The sequence below is a fragment of the Alternaria burnsii genome (genome assembly GCF_013036055.1).
Source record: "Alternaria burnsii strain CBS107.38 chromosome Unknown 750, whole genome shotgun sequence".
Lineage (NCBI taxonomy): Eukaryota > Fungi > Ascomycota > Dothideomycetes > Pleosporales > Pleosporaceae > Alternaria > Alternaria burnsii.
In genome coordinates, this window is record NW_024066108.1 from 2543412 (window position 1) to 2562437 (window position 19026).

The 19026-nt window shown below is 52.8% G+C and overlaps 7 protein-coding genes across 7 annotated transcripts; 2 read left to right on the top strand and 5 right to left on the bottom strand.

The window, feature by feature from the left end:
- Positions 1–229: 229 nt before the first annotated feature.
- On the top strand, positions 230–1619 carry GT037_002286 (mfs general substrate transporter; the record flags this gene model as incomplete). Its single annotated transcript, XM_038927333.1, has 2 exons — positions 230–607; positions 660–1619. The coding sequence occupies 2 exons, from the start codon at positions 230–232 to the stop codon at positions 1617–1619; spliced, it is 1338 nt and encodes a 445-aa protein (XP_038790625.1).
- Positions 1620–1931: 312 nt separating this feature from the next.
- Positions 1932–2388, bottom strand: GT037_002287 (uncharacterized protein; the record flags this gene model as incomplete). The annotated part of the gene is made up of 2 exons (XM_038927334.1): positions 1932–2077; positions 2145–2388. Coding segments are annotated over 2 exons (390 nt in total), but the record flags the coding sequence as incomplete, so codon positions are not given.
- Positions 2389–3907: 1519 nt separating this feature from the next.
- Positions 3908–5105, bottom strand: GT037_002288 (uncharacterized protein; the record flags this gene model as incomplete). The annotated part of the gene is made up of 3 exons (XM_038927335.1): positions 3908–4028; positions 4081–4821; positions 4873–5105. 3 exons carry the CDS (start codon positions 5103–5105, stop codon positions 3908–3910), a joined length of 1095 nt encoding a protein of 364 aa, XP_038790627.1.
- Positions 5106–6416: 1311 nt separating this feature from the next.
- On the top strand, positions 6417–6602 carry GT037_002289 (uncharacterized protein; the record flags this gene model as incomplete). The annotated part of the gene is made up of 1 exon (XM_038927336.1): positions 6417–6602. One exon carries the CDS (start codon positions 6417–6419, stop codon positions 6600–6602), a length of 186 nt encoding a protein of 61 aa, XP_038790628.1.
- Positions 6603–8618: 2016 nt separating this feature from the next.
- Positions 8619–11402, bottom strand: GT037_002290 (atp-dependent protease la; the record flags this gene model as incomplete). Its single annotated transcript, XM_038927337.1, has 1 exon — positions 8619–11402. The coding sequence occupies one exon, from the start codon at positions 11400–11402 to the stop codon at positions 8619–8621; it is 2784 nt and encodes a 927-aa protein (XP_038790629.1).
- A 930-nt stretch (positions 11403–12332) lies between these two features.
- GT037_002291 (phosphatidylethanolamine n-methyltransferas-like protein) lies at positions 12333–15708 on the bottom strand (the record flags this gene model as incomplete). The annotated part of the gene is made up of 7 exons (XM_038927338.1): positions 12333–12389; positions 12444–12534; positions 12587–13554; positions 13689–14646; positions 14708–14779; positions 14831–15416; positions 15519–15708. The coding sequence occupies 7 exons, from the start codon at positions 15706–15708 to the stop codon at positions 12333–12335; spliced, it is 2922 nt and encodes a 973-aa protein (XP_038790630.1).
- A 712-nt stretch (positions 15709–16420) lies between these two features.
- On the bottom strand, positions 16421–17419 carry GT037_002292 (uncharacterized protein; the record flags this gene model as incomplete). The annotated part of the gene is made up of 1 exon (XM_038927339.1): positions 16421–17419. One exon carries the CDS (start codon positions 17417–17419, stop codon positions 16421–16423), a length of 999 nt encoding a protein of 332 aa, XP_038790631.1.
- Positions 17420–19026: the final 1607 nt, after the last annotated feature.

A 19026-nucleotide genomic window follows, 5' to 3' on the forward strand; every position in this document is an offset into this window, starting at 1 on the left:
AAAGTCGGATATGGCTGCACTTTTCGGTGAAGTGGACCAATAAGCACGCGTCCTTATCTCCGACTGGAATGAATACCGACCCCGAAAACCTCCTTGCTATGACGATATAACAGAAGTCTGAGTTGTATATATACCTCGTCGAAATGGACAGTGTAATTCCAATTAACTTCGCTTTCAGACACATTGATCAAAACAACTTCATCGCACGATCTTCGGATACAAGCTCACAATGTCTGCACGATCCACAATTCCAGACGCCGCATCAGGCACCAGCTCCCCTTCAGTCCCTTCCTACGACGTCGAAAAGGCATCTCATGAGTCAGTTCACGACAACAGTGAAGCAGCTACCGATGCCGAAATCGCCGCTCTAGGCCCTGCTCCCGACGGAGGTTTGACAGCCTGGCTCAACGCCTTTGGCGGCTTCTGCATCTTCTTCTGCTGTCTCGGCTTCACCTCTTGCTTCGGAGTGCTCCAGCAGTACTATTCTACCCACCAACTGAAAGACCATAGCATGGATCAGATTGCGTGGATAGGTAGCTTAGCAAGCTTCATCCAGTTTGCTGGAGGCGCTATCGGAGGACCGATGTTTGATCGTTACGGAGCTTGGGTGCGTATTCTTTGGTTGCACGAGACTGAAATTGTACTGACTGGCCGAATAGATGATGCGACCCGCAACACTCACCTACGTCTTTGGATTGATGATGGTCTCTTTGTGCAGCGAGTACTACCAATTCTTCCTTGCGCAGTCTATCCTCATGGGCACCAGCGTGGCTTTTCTCCAATTCCCTGCCTTTGCAGTAATGGGCCATTACTTCGACAAGCGACGCGCGGCTGCTCTTGGAATTGTGGCGTCTGGGTCTTCCGTCGGCGGCGTCATCTTTCCCATTGTCTTGTCCAAACTGCTCAACAGCTCTTCCCTATCCTTTGGCTGGTCCATTCGCATCGTCGCTTTCATCATGCTTCCCTTCATGCTGTTTGCCTGCTTCATCATCAAGCCGCGTGTTCCGCCTCGCAAGACGACCATCTTCATCGGAGAAGCATGGAGGATTAAGCGCTACGTGTTGCTCGTTGCAGGACTGTTCTTCATGATGATGGGTATGTGGATACCGGTCTTCTATCTCCCAGTCTATGCTGTCAGCCGAGGAATGAGTCCGTTACTGGCATCCTACCTTCTCGCCATGATCAATGGATCTTCGACATTCGGTCGTATCATCCCAGGAATACTGGCGGACAAGCTTGGTGGGATGAACATGTTCGCCTTCGCGGGCGTTGGCACCAGCGTCATGGTGTTCTGCATAAACGAACCAACGACCAACGCTGGTATCATCGTCTACTCCGTCTTCTTCGGTTTCATATCGGGCACCATCATCTCAGCTGGCTCGGCAGCTATCTCCAAGTGCACCAAGGATCCGAGAAGCCTTGGGACGTACATGGGCATGGGCATGGGTGTTGCCGCATTTGCTGTCCTCATCGGTCCTCCTATCAACGGTGCGTTTATTGATCGGTATGGCGGCTTCAGGGAGGTATCCATCTTTAGTGGTGTCGTGAGCTTGATGGGTGGGTTAATCGCATTGTCTGCCAAGTTGGCCACCACGGAAGGTATCTTTGGGAAAGTCTAAGTCGGTATGCGCTGGAACAGCAGGGCGGGTAGGGGCGATGATAGGTGAGATTTAATACGTCAATTGTCAGTTACGGGTTAAGGATAGAAGGGAAGCAGGTGGATGCTCATCAGCTTAATTGATTATTATATCAGCGGGTATGAGATATGGAACACGATTCGCCAAATGCCAGTAATGAAACCTATATATCATGCACCACCTCATCACATGTATGCGTTCGCGCTCATGTGAACATGTCTTTCGTTTTGCAAGGGCCCATGGGTGTATCTTGGGTGCGTAGCGTGTCCGATACGTGTAGATGGGTCATGTCGCTTATGCGGGAATAGGCTCGTAGGTGTTGTGAGCTTGACGGTTGGAGAAGAGGTAGTAAATGATCATGCCGACGACGGGGAAGAGGAAGACGACGAGTGCCCAAAGCACCTTGTTGGGGACGGGGCGGTTGGACTTGAAGATTTCGACTGCAGCACGTGTTAGCTTTGAACGAAGCGCGACAAGCGCGGCGTGAGGGACGCGGTTGCTGCTTACTCCAGGCAATGATGTCGAGAACAAGGACGATGAATCCAATGATGCCACCGCCGGTACCAGCTTGCCACGGCTTAGCTGACTGCACCGTCATGGGAGCTGCCTCGGCAAGCATGAACATAGACAGCTGGAGGAGCAGCGCGAGGACCAAATTCATCATGATGGCGGTATTGCGTGATGTCGAGGTTGGTCGAGTGAAGAAGATGTGATGTGGTTTGGTTTTGGGCAATTGTGTGCGGCGCTGCTGCCTTGTATATGAAGCGGCGGGGCGGAGCTGTTTGATGTCCCGCACAGACGTACGTCACTGGAAATACTATCGTCACGCGACACGCCCACCCAAGGTACGCATGCATCAGCCCGCAGCGTATTTGGCACATCTCTGCTCCAAAGAGACACGGCGCGCCTGACTCCATCCGTGCCCTCTCCGCCGACTCTCTTGGCCCTTTCGAACAAGCAAAGACTACCAGACACGACAGACGCGAGAGGAACGCGTCGTCTTCATCACCACCTAGTCAGCTGATGCGAGAGCTCGATGCTCGGTTCCTACAATAACTCCGATCAAGCCACTATCCAAAAACAGCCCCGTTCTTGTCCTGTCGCTCTTGTGCCGTCTAATACTGTCCAAGCACAATTGCATAGTTTACTGTGCGTCTAACAATACGCATCTCACGGCTTACTGCTTGTGATGATCGCTCACTCAATCCATCCAAGCAATCCTCCCAAACAGTAACCAGCGAACAAGGATTTCAGTAAGCGGCCACTTAGATCCAGACCCGGAGCGCCACATTAATTTGCAAACTCTGCCTCCATGTGCTGCCCAGGATGCATCGAGCTAGAAAGCACAGCTTGACGCTTGGAGTGGGGGTCCAACGGGTGAGTAAGCATGGGCTAGATTGCGGAAATTGGAGCGGTTGTCGAGACGGGATTGCTTGACAAGGTACGTGGAGTGATATAGCCATTGTGCATCGACTATGGATTCATCTGACGACCACATACCAAGCTTGTGGTATGCGAGACCATGCCGTCAAATCAGCAATCTCAAGGGGCAGTGTGACGTTGATGTCTTCCATCCGTAGTGAAGTAATGAATGGAAAACAATACCCAGCTTTGACAACCACAAACATGCCTTCTCTACCTGTTTCCTTGCTGAGATTAGTGCCACGCGATGAGGTGAAGGACAAAGTGGAGGATTGTGACGTTTCAGCACGCGAATAAGGACGTCTGTGCCGCTTCCCCACTTCATTGGACGCCGTACGCCATTAAGTAAGCAGAGACCTCCTTGTAAGTTGTAGAGTAGACAGTGTAAAGGACAGTACCAAAGTCCTGACTAGACAGGCAACATGTCTTAGTACCGTCGGGGTCATCACTGGCCAAATGCTGCTTCTGATTAACCACCACGCACTTCTCACGTAACACAACTTGACTCAGTCATGGCACGGCATTTTGAAGTAACATCGCAGCCTTATGAGTCCCAACAGCTCATCTGACATCCGCCGTACTCGTTTCACAGGCACGACATATATCTATTGGCACATGGAAGACCCCACATTACACGCTGGAGAACGCCACCTCATGTGAATTCCAGGTGACAGCTAGCTTGGTTGACAGGGTTCTTGGTCACAGTGATTTGAGCATATTCGGGATCGTTACCATTGAGCAAAGTTCAACATAAGAGTAAGAACCCAGTAAAAGTGTCTCAAATGAAGGGGCAACCAGATCGTGATGATTGTAGTACGGAATGATTTCAAATGCGCTCACCGCTGCACTCACGTAGCCTCAGCTGCGGAGGAGGGCGAGTCATAATCGACATCCATGGCTCGCAGCTTGGCTTCTACAGCCGCGACAACTTGAGCATCAAAATGGTCTCCCTTTTCAGTCTTCCTGACACTGAGGATTGTTAGCAGTGCACATGTGAATGTACTATCATGGATATGCTCACGGTGATCTTGTACACTTGTCGCATCTTTCATGCCCGCACCCAGGACACTGCGGCGAGTTGTTGTGAAAGAGGCCATTGCACTTCTCGCACTGCCATCGCACCCTTTGCCTGGGCTTTCTCCAAGTCCGTCTAAACTTGTCAAGCTGCTTTTCCACCTCGGTCTCGCTGTCAGGCTCAGCAGCATCTCCTGGATACCCATTGGGCCACTTATTGAGCTTGGCAGGCTCACGTGGACATTTCGTACAGCGGACATGCTGGCATTGATCGCAGACGTTTGCCGTTGCGGGGTTGAAAAGTTTCTCGCATACGTGGCAGGTACGTCGGATGCGTTGCCTTGCGGGCTGGTATACCAGTTCGTCTCCGCCTCGCGTCCGAATGGTGAGCATTCTCTTTCGTTTCGGCTGTTCCATGCCCTCCTTTTCAGCCTGCTTCTCCTCGGGCGTCTTCTTCTTCGGGTATCGCGGACATTTCTTGCATCGCTTGTGCTCGCATTGCAAGCACACCTTGTCAGCGCCGTAAAGAGTTCCGCATCGATGGCAACTACGGTGGACACGCATACGGATCGACTTCTCCACTCGCTGCACGGTAGGCTTAGGGGCTGGCGCAGCGATCCACTCGTGCGATTCTAGAGTAAGGCCGTACTTTGCGAAGAGAGCACGAGCTCTTTCCTGCTGCATAGCGTTGCGATCCATTTCCTTGGTGGTTGGACTTGCTGGTGCTGATACGCCAGAAGTCATGGGACTATAGAATCAGTATAGGAATCTAGAGTAATGTTAGATATCGAATACTCACGTGGCGGGTGTGACATCCGGTTTCGCTTTGTCCTCTTTGGCGGCATCCTTCGCGACTGGCTGTTGTTGCCCAGCCTGGGGGGCGGAAGACGCTTCAGCCGCTACGGTCGGCACACTTTTGCTCGACTTCTCCCTCTTGAACACGGTGCTCATCCTCTTCACATATTTGCCCAGAGTCCCACGCTCCACATTCTTGCCCTTGTCCGGCATGCCAGTATCGGTTGGTGTCGTCATGGTGGCGGTTGGGCAGAAAGTATGCAGGAAATGCCAAAGCTACAAAGGAGCACTGCTAACTTATGAATAAAGTTGGAATGGACCCAGGAATATATGATCCGGTGCTGAGGTCGCGCCGTTGAACGTCAGACGTGCATGCAGCTCAACTAAAAATCCCTGGAGTCTGGCCACTGGAACTTTGCGGGACACCGAAGGTTTGGTAAACTGTAATCTACTCGACACCCAAGGACTGCCCTGGAGACAAGGGAAAGGCGCACAGGTCGAATTAACCGTTTGTCAAAGCTGGTCGGCGAGCCCTGGCGATGGCGACGTGACAAAGGGTGGCGGCTGCAAGTTATGTATGTATGTGCAGAGGGCTTCGCATCAGACCATGGCCCGGTTTCCCAGTGGGCTGGAATCGACCCCGAACTACTCACAAGCGTCGCTAAGAGAGACAGCGCGGCCCGTTGGTCACAAAGGCGGACAACACCAGGGCACTGCAAAGGTATGCTACGGCTGAGTACGGCGAGGGACTTTTATCGCTGGGAAAATCGCCGGGCAAGACGAATAGCAGCTCGCAGTTCAGGGCTCAGGTTGTGCACGGGGAAGCAGTAGCACACGACGGCTGCATGCATTCTGGCTGCAACCGAGCCTGCGTCGCTGTTTGGTGCCCACGGCTCGAGGTCTGCTGCGGGATCGCGGCGGAGCTGTCGCCCTTCTAGGCATCGATCGCTCTGCCTGCCAGCGGCCACCAATACCGAACAAGCACTTTGCCCGCTCCGCGGAGCATTTTGCCCGCAGCCTGGGGCCCTCTCTCCACCAAGCTTCGACAGGGCTCAAGAGCCTCTGAAACCACCCATCAGGTCGACGTAGCTGGCCATTGGAGTATGCAATCTACAGTGCTGTCTGTACTCATCGAAACAATTCCCCTCCCTCCCCCCACCTCGTGCGGTGTCAGGCACTACCCACATGTCGCTCAAGCTTTATTATCCAGCAAATGAGCAGCTGCCCGCCATATATATTTGCATCGGTCTGCACCGCAGCGACTCAGCAAATCCATGCTCCATATCACATCGCCTCATCGCTTGCGTCGCACACGCGCCTACCAAGAGGCACAACGCCGTGGGCAATGCACTTGTAGATAGTCGGCTTGCTGTGCTGGCATGCGTCGACCCTTCTGCCATGACATGAACGAGGGCCAAGCAACGATGTCATTGACGCCGCAAGAGGTAACTGCGTAGCACCGAGCATCTCGCCGCCGGCGGGTTTTGGGCATGTATGCAGCTCTACCCACGGGCCGGTTCGGGGCTTACGGCGGACAGTTGGAGTGCCATGTCGAGCCTGACAACGACGAGTTTCCATGTGCAGCGACCCTCAGTGATGCGCTTCCGCGACGCACTTCACCGGTGGGGAAACTGGTCTAATCCTGGTCTGCCCGATGACCTGGACAGGTGGAGACAACGCCCCTCTTCGCCTACTCCGCTTGATCAATCGGCACCGTCAGCAAACTTTCATTAGCAGCGATGCCGAACTTTAAACTTTACCTCCTCTATGGTTTCTGGGATCCTCCAGCAACCACATAGGATTGCGCGACCTCACATGTCCTTCTTTTGCAGTCGGCGTGTACGGCGCATACTTCTACCGGCAACTTCCGTTCGCCGACCCGGCATCTCCGCCGCGGCTGGCCGCCGTTGGGCATTGCGGCTACGTTATCGATCGCAGAATCCCAGTATTAAGATACATCGGCCCTTTCACACGACGCGTACTAAACCTAGACGACTGCGACATCCCAATGCGACGTCAACACCGGATGGCATCTGGATGCTCGCAGCCGAAATTGCATTGCATGTAGGCGTGTCGCAAGATTAACCTTTGGTCTGGTAGAAAGACCATTATTGACTTTAGTTGAGGGACATGGATAGCACAGAAACATACAGTATCACCGTCGAGACACATAGAGCGGCCATGTGTCAACAACTACCCATGGCTTTGTGCCGCCATCATAACACTAGCAGCTTACACTAAATGCTTTTTGCGGCTCGATTCACTACTGCTATCACGTATTGGCGTGCCAAACCCCATCCGTCCAGAGGGTATATACACTTAATCTCGCGTCGAATGACCATAATGGTATACCCATCGAGCCGTGCGGCGTGTATCGAAAAAAAAAAAACATTCCTTGAATCTTTTGATCCCTGACCTTCGTTACCAAGTATTCTACGGTCCCTGAAACGCCACCCGTCACCCTGGTGGAAATGGGCCTTCGGATCCGAAGCATGAGTCAGTATTCTTGGCCAGAACACTACTGTGGGAACAAGTTAGGGGCTGGGGTGTTGTCGGTCCCGTGCGTTGCGCGTAGAGCTCAGTCCTCATCCGCCGCCTCCGCAGATTCCGTCTCTCCACTCTTTCCCGGCGTTTCGGGTAACTACGTCTGAGTGTCGCTGTCGTTTTGAGAAGCTGGTATAGTAGGATCGTCCATGGTTCTCCCAAATGAGAGGTCCATGAGCCCGACGCTGCCGGAGAGGTGACGCGTGCTCGGCGCTGACTGATCTTGCTGTAGATGGCTTGTAGAGCGGGTTTTCTTGTTTGAAGATGCAGGGAATTCGTTTGATCGACTAGCTTTGAGTAAATAACATACAGTAAGAACTATGTGTAGGGCCTGGCAAGCATCTCGAAAAGTGATAATATCAGATTGCGCCCATCGTACATGATCGACATCTGTGGAAATGGCGGCCACGTCTGCCCATCGTCGAATGTACGCTCTACCTGAAGCCGCATATGGCCCAGTCCCAAGATTTCGATACCCGCTCGAAAGTCGCAGGAGGTTACAGAATAGGGCGTCAAGCCACAATCGATCAATTGGTCAATCAACCAACCAAGACTTCGGTAAGAACTTGAGAACAGAAGGAAGGAGCATAGATATGACAGTGATTATTATGCTTTTTCCAAAGGCTGTAGACCAACACCTAGGTTTGCCCGGAGTTCTTGCTTTTGGGCGTGCCGCAACCATGTCTAGGTGCTGGCTTGCGGTTGGAAATCTCGGGCTAACCCGTATACCCACTGAATGTGCACTGGCTGAAGGAAGGCGAACGAGATCATGTTCTGCTCGCTAGTTTTGAACACCACAGTTTGAAAGTGGAGAGGTATGAAAAAAGAAAATAGGATGAAGCCCAGAAAGACGCGCGTTTCGTACACTCGCACACCCCGTTTGACGGGTCTACACAGGAATGCGGGCCTCGGCCTTTTCATTGTCTTGTGACATTTAATGTCTTTGTCATTGGCTCATGGAATGCAACCCGAGTTGAGCAAGGAAGGTGAGTTGAGGAAGAGGATTATACACAGGAGTATTGAGTGACACGAAATGAGATGACGCCATTCTAAATCAACAAGACGAAAGTATACGTGGGAGAGATGAGTACCAATGTTGATGTATTCAAATCAACAGCAACGAATGCAACGCTAAATACAAAGCCCCAAGCCAACTCCCCAAGCCCGTACAAGACCCATCACTCGTACAAGTCTGCAATCTACAATCTACAATCTACTCTCCCATCCCCTCCTACCATCTTCGCCCTCCCACCTCTCAGGCCAGACTTTGCTCAAAGCCTCCCAAATGTGGCCGACAAACTCGATCTTGAGACCCTGTGTAACTTCCAGCGGCAGATCCCTAGCATCCTTCCTGTTGCCCTCAGGTAGGAGCACTCGCTCGACGCCAGCTCTCAATGCGCCAATCAACTTCTCTTTGATACCGCCAACAGGCAGAACCTTCCCACGCAGCGAGATTTCACCAGTCATGGCGAGCGTGGGCGGGACAGGTTGGTTCGAGAAGAGGGAGATGAGTCCAATGGTGTGAGCAAGACCGGCACTAGGACCGTCTTTGGGAATAGCACCAGATGGACAGTGAACGTGGATGCTACGAGTCTTCATAATATCTTCGTCGTGGCTTGCACTCAGACCAAGGTCGAAAGCATGAGCCTTGACCCATGTCAAGGCCACCTCTACACTCTCCTTGAGAACGTCACCCAGTTTTCCGGTTAGCTGAACGCGGCCGGAACCGGGCATATCCGCAATTTCGATGAAGAGGATCGATCCTTGGCCACCGGTGCTATATGCGACTAGACCGGTGATGACACCTGGCCGCGAGGACTGCTCAGTGAGCTCTTCGGCGAACTTTTCAATGCCGAGCGTACTGTCAAGATCTTCTAGAGTGACGACAGGGGAGTAGGCCGCCAACGTGTTTGTATCTTTCGCCGTGGCGTACTCAACAGCCTTGGAACGGCAGACAGAACCGATTTCGCGTTCAAGATTCCGGACGCCGGATTCGCGTGTGTAGGATGTGATGATTTTGTCAAGCACGTCGGTAGGTATGCTCAGGTCCTCGTTGCGGAGACCATTGGTCGTGATCTGCTTAGGAATCAGGTGTCTTGAAGCGATGTGCCTCTTCTCAAGTGTGGTGTAACCAGAGAGCTGGATAGTCTCCATACGGTCGAGCAGCGGTGGCGGAATAGTGTCGAGCGAGTTTGCGGTGGCGATGAAGAGGACCTTGGAGAGGTCGATGGGTATGTTGACGTAGTGGTCTGTGAAAGTGTGGTTCTGCTCCGGATCGAGTACCTCAAGCATGGCTGCGCCGGGGTCGCCATTGTGGTTTGACATGCCCAGCTTGTCTATTTCGTCGAGCAAGAAAACTGGGTTTGCAACACCAACTTTCTTGAGTCCATTAACGATGAGACCGGGCATGGCAGCGACATAGGTTCTACGATGACCGCGGATCTCTGCCTCATCGCGCACGCCACCAAGTGATATTCGGTGGAACTTGCGGCCAAGCGCAGTAGCAACTGATTTGGCCAGTGAAGTCTTTCCCGTCCCTGGCGGTCCGACAAGCAGCAGGATTGGGGACTTGTCGACCATGTGCTTCTTCTCCAACAGTCGCTGTCCGGCCTCTGAAGGCTCTTTTGCAACTCTGTCTTCTGGTTCCTGATCCTTGGCCTCATCCTCTCCCTCGGGTGTTTCGGCGAGGGCGCGGATCTGATCGTCGATGGTCCTATTCGCCTGCTCTTTGAGCTTGAGGACTGCTAGGTATTCCAATAGTCGCTTCTTGATCTTTTCAAGACCGTAATGGTCATCGTCGAGCTGCTTCTTCGCCTTGACCAGTGTTTGCGCGTCGAGCTGGTCGACAGTCGTCTTGGTCCACGGTATCTCGGCAAGATTCTCGAGGTAGTTCCTGCAGACCTGGTATTCTGCTTGTGCTGGGTTCATCTTCTGCAATCTTGCCAGCTCACGCTGAGCCACCTTGTCGGCGTCTGGAGATAGCTTGGCGTCTTGTAGCCTCTTCTTCAGCTCGTCAATTTCGCTCGGTTCTTCTTCACCTGCCTGTTGTTGGCCGCCACCAGGAAAACCGGCAGGGAAACCAGCGGGCAGGCCACCGCCCATCTTGCCTCTCCTTGCTAGGGCTTCTTGCTGCAGCCGGCGCAGTGTGTCCATATCCAAGCTGCCGGCCTGTGTTTGTGTTGTGGTGACTGTCATGCGTGTGCTGCCCTGGATGCTGCTGATTTGGCGTTGGAGGATCTCGATGACCCTGTCAACTCTCTCCTTGACATCCACAGCTGCCAGCACACGCAGCGTCTCCTCGTGTGTGCTCTCGACGACATTCGCCATGAAGTCGGCCAGCGCACCAGCCTCTGACAAGTCCTTGCGTGTGATGTACATTTCGAGCCTCCGGGCGACGATGGGCGAGAGCGTGACTTGCGGCGTGCGTGGGAGGATGGCGGAGAGGCGGACGAGGGCGAGCAGCTCGCGCGACAGCTGCTTGAGGAGGTTGAACTGGTTCAGGAGCTCTGCGCTCGCAATGTCGATGTACTCGTCGACAGCCATCAGCTCTCCCTCAAAGTAGGGCCTCTCCTGCACAACGTCGACAACCTGCACTCTCTCCAGGCCTTCGACGATCAGACTCAGATCGCCCTGCCGTCTGCCTTGCACGCCATTGACCTTGGCGACACAGGCATATCCAAAGATATCCTTTTTGGTCGCCTGCATCGGATCACTCTCGTACACCGTCTTGTCGCCCTGGTGTCCATCGTCAATCAGCAACTGGCCGTCCGGGCCAAGCGTGTTGGAATTGAGCGGCACACAGGCCACTGTAATAGCCGCGTCGGGCTTCGCGGTAGGGCTGATGCTGTATATCTTCGCGAGGATGGCGGCGACATCGGAGCGGTTGGTGATGGGGATCTTGAGTGTTGTGCCCGGGAGCACAGCGAGGGGCGACGCGAGAGGGATGAGTGGCAGCACCTTGGTGCTGGTCTTGGAGGAGCCTTTACCCATCATGAGGTGCTGACGATGGGTTGCTGGGTTGATACAAGGAACGTTGGAATCAAAGGGGCGCGATGTCGCGTGGTGACGTGCGGACCCGCTGGGATGCCGAAGGTGCGGACGCCCGAGCGATGTGAGGCTACGACACGTGCAGCGCGAAATAGAGAGATAGAGCACAACAATGCAATCTGAGAGTGGAAGCACGCCAGTCTGCTGCAGTTCCCCGTTGTGTTAACGTCGAGTTAAATCTGATGCGACGCCCATGTGACCGGCAGAGGAGGCGCGATAGCTTCCAGAAGATGCTCTCACGGGCCAGACCGAGGTTAAACCAGCCGCTGCGAATCACCTTGACCGCGTCGCCATCTCCATCTGATAAGATCATCTCCGCATCTCGGTCGCCGCACGCCCAAACTGGGCAAAGAGTACGGTGAACAGCATGACGTTTAACCCTGCCCCGCATCTTATCTAAAACTTCTTATCCATGAATGGACTGGAATGCAACATGAGCAACTTGTATGTGCGCAGCCGTTTTACTGCATCCTGTAGCTCAATCCACGTCTCGTCCAAGGTGCAATATTATTTCAACTAATATAGTACTTTTACGCCCATGTACCCTACTACTATACACTGGTACATCGCATCTATGCACAACTCCTCCTCAACCCCTCGTGCATATACAATGAACAACACCCGAAAACGCGTATCGTCATCTGCTTGCGCCAAGCTTAGCATAAATCCACCCGTCCAGTCTTGACAAGCTCCATTGGAGATGTGAACGGCTCGCATGTGCTATCCTACCCGCTGTTCGCCAGACACATGGGCCCACCCTCTAGAAGCCTTCCTCATCGGGGCAATGTTCAAGCTCGACTTCACATAGAGACAAAGAACCGACCGTGCTTCTTTCTGCATGAGCCAGTGGTGGCGGTACTGTCCAAGCAATCTTCACCCTAGTGTTGGGGTGTTCCTGCCGTGGGTAGCCGACGACATGCTGTAAGGGGCCTACCAGTACCATTAGTGACCTAGCCCCTTCGTCGTCGCTCGTGAATGGCTCACCAAGACTTTCTTAGCATTCAGAATGCGCCAAGCAAGTCGACTGACTGTACCATCTGCCTGGACCACTTCAGGGGCAAATTCTATGCCAAACCTAGACATCATCAGTAATCTCTACAGGGTACGCACAAAGAGAGGAGACGTACATTTGGTGGACTGCAAATACTACCCGTCTCGCAAACTTCCCGTCTCTTTCAACTAGGCTACCAAAAGGCTCCTCGGGAGTAGATGGAGCGATTTCAGGATCGTGGTCGAAGCAGTTCTGGATAATGGGTAGCAGGGTTTCTTCCACGGCACGTTGGATCGTGCCATTAGAATCCACCTCCACATCGTCTTCATCGAACCTTGGAATACGAATCTCGAAAGCTTGCGAGAGTGCCATTACGTGATGCCGACTGCCGTGGTGATAGCGGAACTCAAAGACACCAGTGGTCCACCAGAGCTTATCTCCGCGGAATTCTACCTCACCAGTGTAGCAATCAGACGATTCCTCGTCGGTGGCATTGGCACGCAGGAGTTTATCAGAGACGAGAATGCCATCATCAGCTCGAGTCGAGTCAAAGACGTCTGGATTGGTGGCTACCCATCGCCCGTTAGAGCTGATGCGTGTAACGTCCCGGGATTGATTGTCGGCGACCATGTACAAGCCAATCCAGTCCTTCTTGCTGTGGTTGATGGGTGCTTGCCAACGAACTCTGATCGGAGCGCCGTACTCGAGGATGAGTGTCTTGAAGTCATTGGTACGGATCGCTGGGGTTCTTGCAAGCTCTCCTTCTCGACCACCATTCTTTTGTTGCTCTACCGTAGGCGGTGAGCGGATACCTTCAATCTCAAGCTTGTACTGTTTGGAATCTAGCCCAGATGGCTCCGATGAACGACCAGTGACAGGAATACGCGTTGGGTAAGACCTGAAAAGACTTGTTGTGTCCTTGACAAAAGCGTCGACATTGGCAGCCACTTTCGGTCTTGCACTGTCCAAGAATTTCTCGATGAACTCCATGGTAGAGTTGAGATATTCATCGGCTGCTGATTGCCACTGGCGAACCGGGTCTGGTAGTGCTTGGCGCACGGTTTTGCTGACACCAGACATTTCGCGTAAGTTTTGACCATACAACTACACATATTACAGTCAGTAAAGCTTGGATAGACAGATGGAACAAACTCGACATGTTGGCGATTTTCAGACGTCGTAACAACCTGCATAGGTGCGTGTAGTCGCCAGGCTGCTCCAAAACAGTTTGCACTCACCTTGATTACATGTGGCTTCTCGACGAACTGGAGAAACACAAGATTGAGAACATGTGCGGTCGTGGCAAGGTAGAAGATGGCCGGGTTCCAGGTGATCAGAGCTACCCCCCAGACACCAGCTAATCCAAGAACTCGCTCAGGATTGTTCAAGAATCGATAGATGCCAGAGTAAGTCAATGACCTTGAGGGTGGATCATAGAAAAAGTCCCCACAGAACCATCCAAACTCGCCAAGTGACTCGTAGATACTCATGGCAACCCAGAGCTGGAGTACAATCATACCTGCACCAAGAACGTGGCGAAAGAGAGTGAGGCCATTCAGGCCATCCGATGGAAGACTGTACATCTTCCATGCCACAGCGACGAAGCTTGCATGGCTCATGGTTGTACTCATATGGTACAGAGATTTCCATTGACGCCAAGCTTCCTCCTTGGTGTCGCCGTACTTGATGAAGTGTTTTGTCCAATTCTTCTTCTTGGACTGACGATCCAGAATATAGCCCAATCCTAATGCGTACCAAAGCCGCCACCCGAATGCGTTGATGAAGAGGAATGTTCGCACCGGCCAGGTGTTGGGGGTCAGCGTAGCCAAGCAAAACATGTAGAACGAGAGCAATACTACCGTGAGATCAATGGATCGGTGGAAATCCGTGTTAAGAGGCCCTACAATGTGGTGCGTTTGGGCAGGTTGGTGCTTGATGGGATCGAAGACTGGCTCGGAGAAGGCCACATCAGACTGGCTAGTTTTGGGTCGGTCTTCCATAGCAAGATCCCCAGAATTATGGCGCGTACGGCGGGGTGGTGGGGGGTTGTACAAACGATTTATGTGAGGCTCCTCTACTATCGACAGAAAGGCAAATTGGGCTGCATGGGCGATGATGGAGATTGCTAGGACTTTGTAGCTCGCCATCATGAGGGCAATACCATAATACCCAGCATAGCCTATCGAGTACATTGGGCTTTGGGTGGAGGCGGTGCGTTAGTGTCTTCTTCAACCAGAAGCATGATGGGGCCTCTTACTGCGGTGCCATCTCAAAGACGCCATCAAACGTCAAGCTTTGGTCGATGAGATAGAAGAAATCGCCCCAATACCTAAGAATGGTGAGCCATGATTCTCAGGCGCTATACAAGTAAGGTGGTTACCAAGCAAAGTCTTTTACAACCCTATGAGCGTCTAGCTTGACCCATAGGTTGAAAAGGAATAAGACGATACCAGTTGTCCATCGCAGGAGCCACAAGAAAAAGCTCTCTTGGGGGCGGTTGAAGCAGGCGAGGGCGAAAAGGCAGTACGACACGAAATCACACATGAGTATGAGGTCTACGACGCGCCTGAACACGAGCCACGTGTTGTACTCGAGCGGCGCCTCTTCAAACTTATAGTCGTTTGGGATCTTGGTCTCTAATTCCCGCTTCAAAAGCTTGTACAGCGCGGGACGTGGGTTCTTGCCTGATTCAGGCGTCTCGAAGATATGGCTTTGTTTTGCCCACAGGACGAGACGGTTGTGTTTAGACTGGCCATCGAGCAACCAGCCAATGCCAGCATTGTAACAGGCGCGCCAGAAGAGGAAGACGATTGCGAATACAGGTATGCGGGCGCTTTTGGGCAGTACGACGAAGGTCAAGATCAGGGCAGCAAGCACAGCGAGGACTGCTATATCGGACAGGTTCTTGGGTTGCGAGGGCGAGAGCAGCTGTGAGACCATGTCGTGAGTCTGTGGAACGATGAAGACTAGACGTATAGCGTCAGTAACAGCAGGTCCGAGTCTGGGTGGACGCGCCATGCATGCGTGATACTTGTTCTTGCGTAGGCACAGCACCAGATGAGACATACCTGTACCGTCTGGAGTTCTTCCATAGGTTCGCTTCTTGTTGTCATCTTTATGCTTCTTGTCTTCTTGGTCATTCAGCTCCAGGACCTTTTGTTTAGCATCGTCTGCGTTGTTGAGATGCAGTGGCTTAGCCGACGGCCGCTCTCGTAGCTGGCCGTCGTCTCCCTTGGGTCCATTGCTAACATCAGCCATGCTGGAGGAGATGAGGCAATTGAAGAGGTGTCGGTTCTTCCGGCGCGAACTGAGTGAGGGGCTCGCGGGTTATATTGCAGGGACGGCTACGGCGCGAGCTTGCCGCGACGCTATGCAAGCACTACGCGGTGGGCTGCTGTATGAACTGCCGGGATGCAGTCGAGGTGGTTGTTGGGGCCACACAGCGCGGCTCCGGGCTCCGTCTCTTCTGGACCAACCGTCATGCGCAGAGTGTTGAACTCTGGCTAGCGTGCGAATGTTGAACGTGTATGGGAGGGGAGTCGTCGTTCGCTTGTCTGCACGGCGAGGCGAGCAAACACGGGTGCAGGTGTGCTGTTATGACGGCACAGTGTGGGGCAATCCGCTCCACCCAAAACGGCAGCGATGGGCCGAGGCCATCTGACATGTGGAAGCAACCAAAAATCTGCATTTTCAACACTACGTTGCAACAGGACGCAGCTTCCTTGCATCCTGCGCCCCAACGACTAAACACTGCATCTTCCTTGCACCGTGTTTGCCCGCCCGTTCCTTCGTCCACGCTGGCTGCCGCTAGGCTGAAACTCAAAAAGGTGTGATCGAGAGCGATCGAACGACATGGAAAAATGCGGATCGAGTGTACACAACGCGCCAATGAGGGTGGGACTCTACCAATACGACCAAGTGCCGTGGGGTATTCTGAGACGTTTGCCTGACATGCCACCGTGTTCTCTCATCATAGAGAGCTTGTCCTAATCCTAAGATTTTTGCCTATAGTGAACTTGCTCGGCTTTTGCTGTCTTGTCCAGTTGGCCCCAGTCTGGATTCCAGGCTCATCATCAATATCCGCAAGTGAACTCTGTCGTCGCACTGGACCAATGCCAGCGTCACTGACAATGCGTTTTTCCAGAAGCTCCAGCGCCTTGATCTTCAAAGTGGTGATCGCCATCGAAGAAGAGAGATGGAGTTGGGCTAATTGTTGATCTACAGCAACCCGCTGACCCATGTATATATGCTGAGGTTGAAAGATTGCAGCCTCGGCGCTCAACAAGGCGTGCGTTTGTGTGTTAGCCAACACCTGCTGTCTAGCCTTGATATTCTCCAAGGGCGGAACAGGAAAAGACTCCCCGAAGCTCTCAAGCATCGTCACACCAACATTGCCAACATTACCAATCTCCAAACGTTCGTCCGGAGCGACATCCTCTGCGAAGAGAGGACTGTTGCTCTCCTTTTCGAACGGCGAGAGTACCGTGTCATCCGTCCAGCCGTTCCAGCTCATCTCGGTAGGCTCAGTTTGCACATCTACTGGATACGAGCATTGCGTCGAAATTGAAGCAATGTCCGGCATCGTTGATGAGATGGCTGTAGACGGCATTGAGATAGTCTCGGCCACGTAAATATTTGCTTTACAAGCCTGGAGATTGTTGAGGAAAGCCTGCTCGTCTCGTTCTCTGTGCTTGATCTCTTTCTCCAATTCACGCTTGCCCTGTTGGATTTTCTTTCTCTTCTTCCGGGATAATGAGGAGTCTGTGACCAATCGTCGTTCGGTTCGAGCTTGCTTTTTGCGCAGAACTTGTAGATAGGTAACACAATTGGCAAGACCGTCTTCTAGGACTTCCTTCTCGGATTGCAACTTGGAGATCCTGAAAGACCAACTGAGAGCTTCGTTGGCAGGGAAGATGTCATTGGTAGCGGCAACGCCCCACGGCTGGGAAGAAGCTTTGGTACAGTCCATGCCGCCGGTGGTACAGCCCTTACTGTTCCTCGAACCCGATAAGCAACAAGAGACAATGCGACTGTTGTTTGTGGTGCGAAGGCAAAGATGTTACGGATGCAGGCTTCGACACGGTTCGGCTAAGAGATTTGTTTTATTATAGGTGATTGTAGTGGCCATCGTAATGAGGACTAGCTACTTCAAGCGTGGGCTTGTTCAATACTATCAAAAGGCTGAGTGCTGCCTCGGATACCGGGAACGATAGATGCCATCGAGTCTCGAGCAGAGCAGTGGCGCAAAGTCTGGCTCTAGGCCAGAAGTGATTGGCAGCCAGACGCTCGACTCGTGATAATTGTTCAGCGGAAATTCCGTGATCAAGGGACGAGGCAAAGCCATGTGTCTTGGGACAATCAGAAAGGCTACTAAGGGTTGCGGGGAGGCTTGCAGCAGTCAGGCTCGCTACTAGGCTTCTTCGGTGTGGGCGGCTCAGAGCACTTGAGCCGTCATATTGATCGTATTATCCGCCACGTAATTGAATAACTTGTACAGGTGCTGTCCGGTGTCTTCGTTAAGATGGCTTTGGATCTATGATTGATGAGTCTACCGAGCAGAAGAAGGTTTGGTAGCTGTTCGGATGCAATCATCCCAGCATCTTCAGCGTTTCAGAGGAAATATCGAGATGAGCGACGATACTCGAATCATGTACGGCTTTAGCCGGGGGTGTTCGTATGGTCTTAGCGGTGGTGTTGTGATGCCTTATGCAAGGGTCAAGCCACATTGTGATTCTGCATGTAATGCACAGCGTCGTTCAAGGCGACGACTCATCGGTGAGATAGCATGATTTCGGCTGTGCGCGCATGAAAGGGAGTTCCGTAACAGCTGTTTGCACGGATGTATTATCAACACTCGTCTTAGAGAATCCCAAACCTTGGCAGATTCCGAGTGCTGAACGATATTGGAAGGGTGAATATAGCGGGTCCACAGATCTTGGCCGGAACAGCGTGCAAGTACAAGTACCTGCGTCGGTTCATGGTATTCTGACACGAACGATGGCCTTGTGTCCATGGTGCGTATGCCTAGGGCTGAATAGCAGCTTTCTGATGAGCGAGTGTGCGGACATGACCGCGCGCCACTATTCCGCGCTGGCGTCGCACCTCGGCATGCGACTATACAGGTCAGATTTGGATTTATCATCCCGGGCATCCTTATGTATCAAACTATCGCTATCGCTCTTCTGCTCTCACTTACTTGCTTCCGTTCATCTACTCGCTACGTTGGCACCGCACTTCGCCCACGCCAACGTCGATTCTGCCTAGCAGGGCGCTCACGTGGCCAATCACGTTGTGCTCACCACACTCAGTGTCTGACCAACCCAGCTGCAGCATACTGTGTAATGTGTCCACTCCACTGTGACGGCATCGCTTATGCAGCAATTGCTCGACCCCGCAATAGGCAGCGTGATCGTCACGAACTTGTCGTGGCCGGCCAGAGTTCGCGACCGAGGAACAGGCCGTCGTGCAGCATGTTCCTGAATGCTTTCATTTGGCATCGGTTTCCCTACAGCTGCTCAACGTTCTTGATCTCGGACTTCCGCCGTCCCTTCCTTAGTTGGCAAACAATGACGTCAT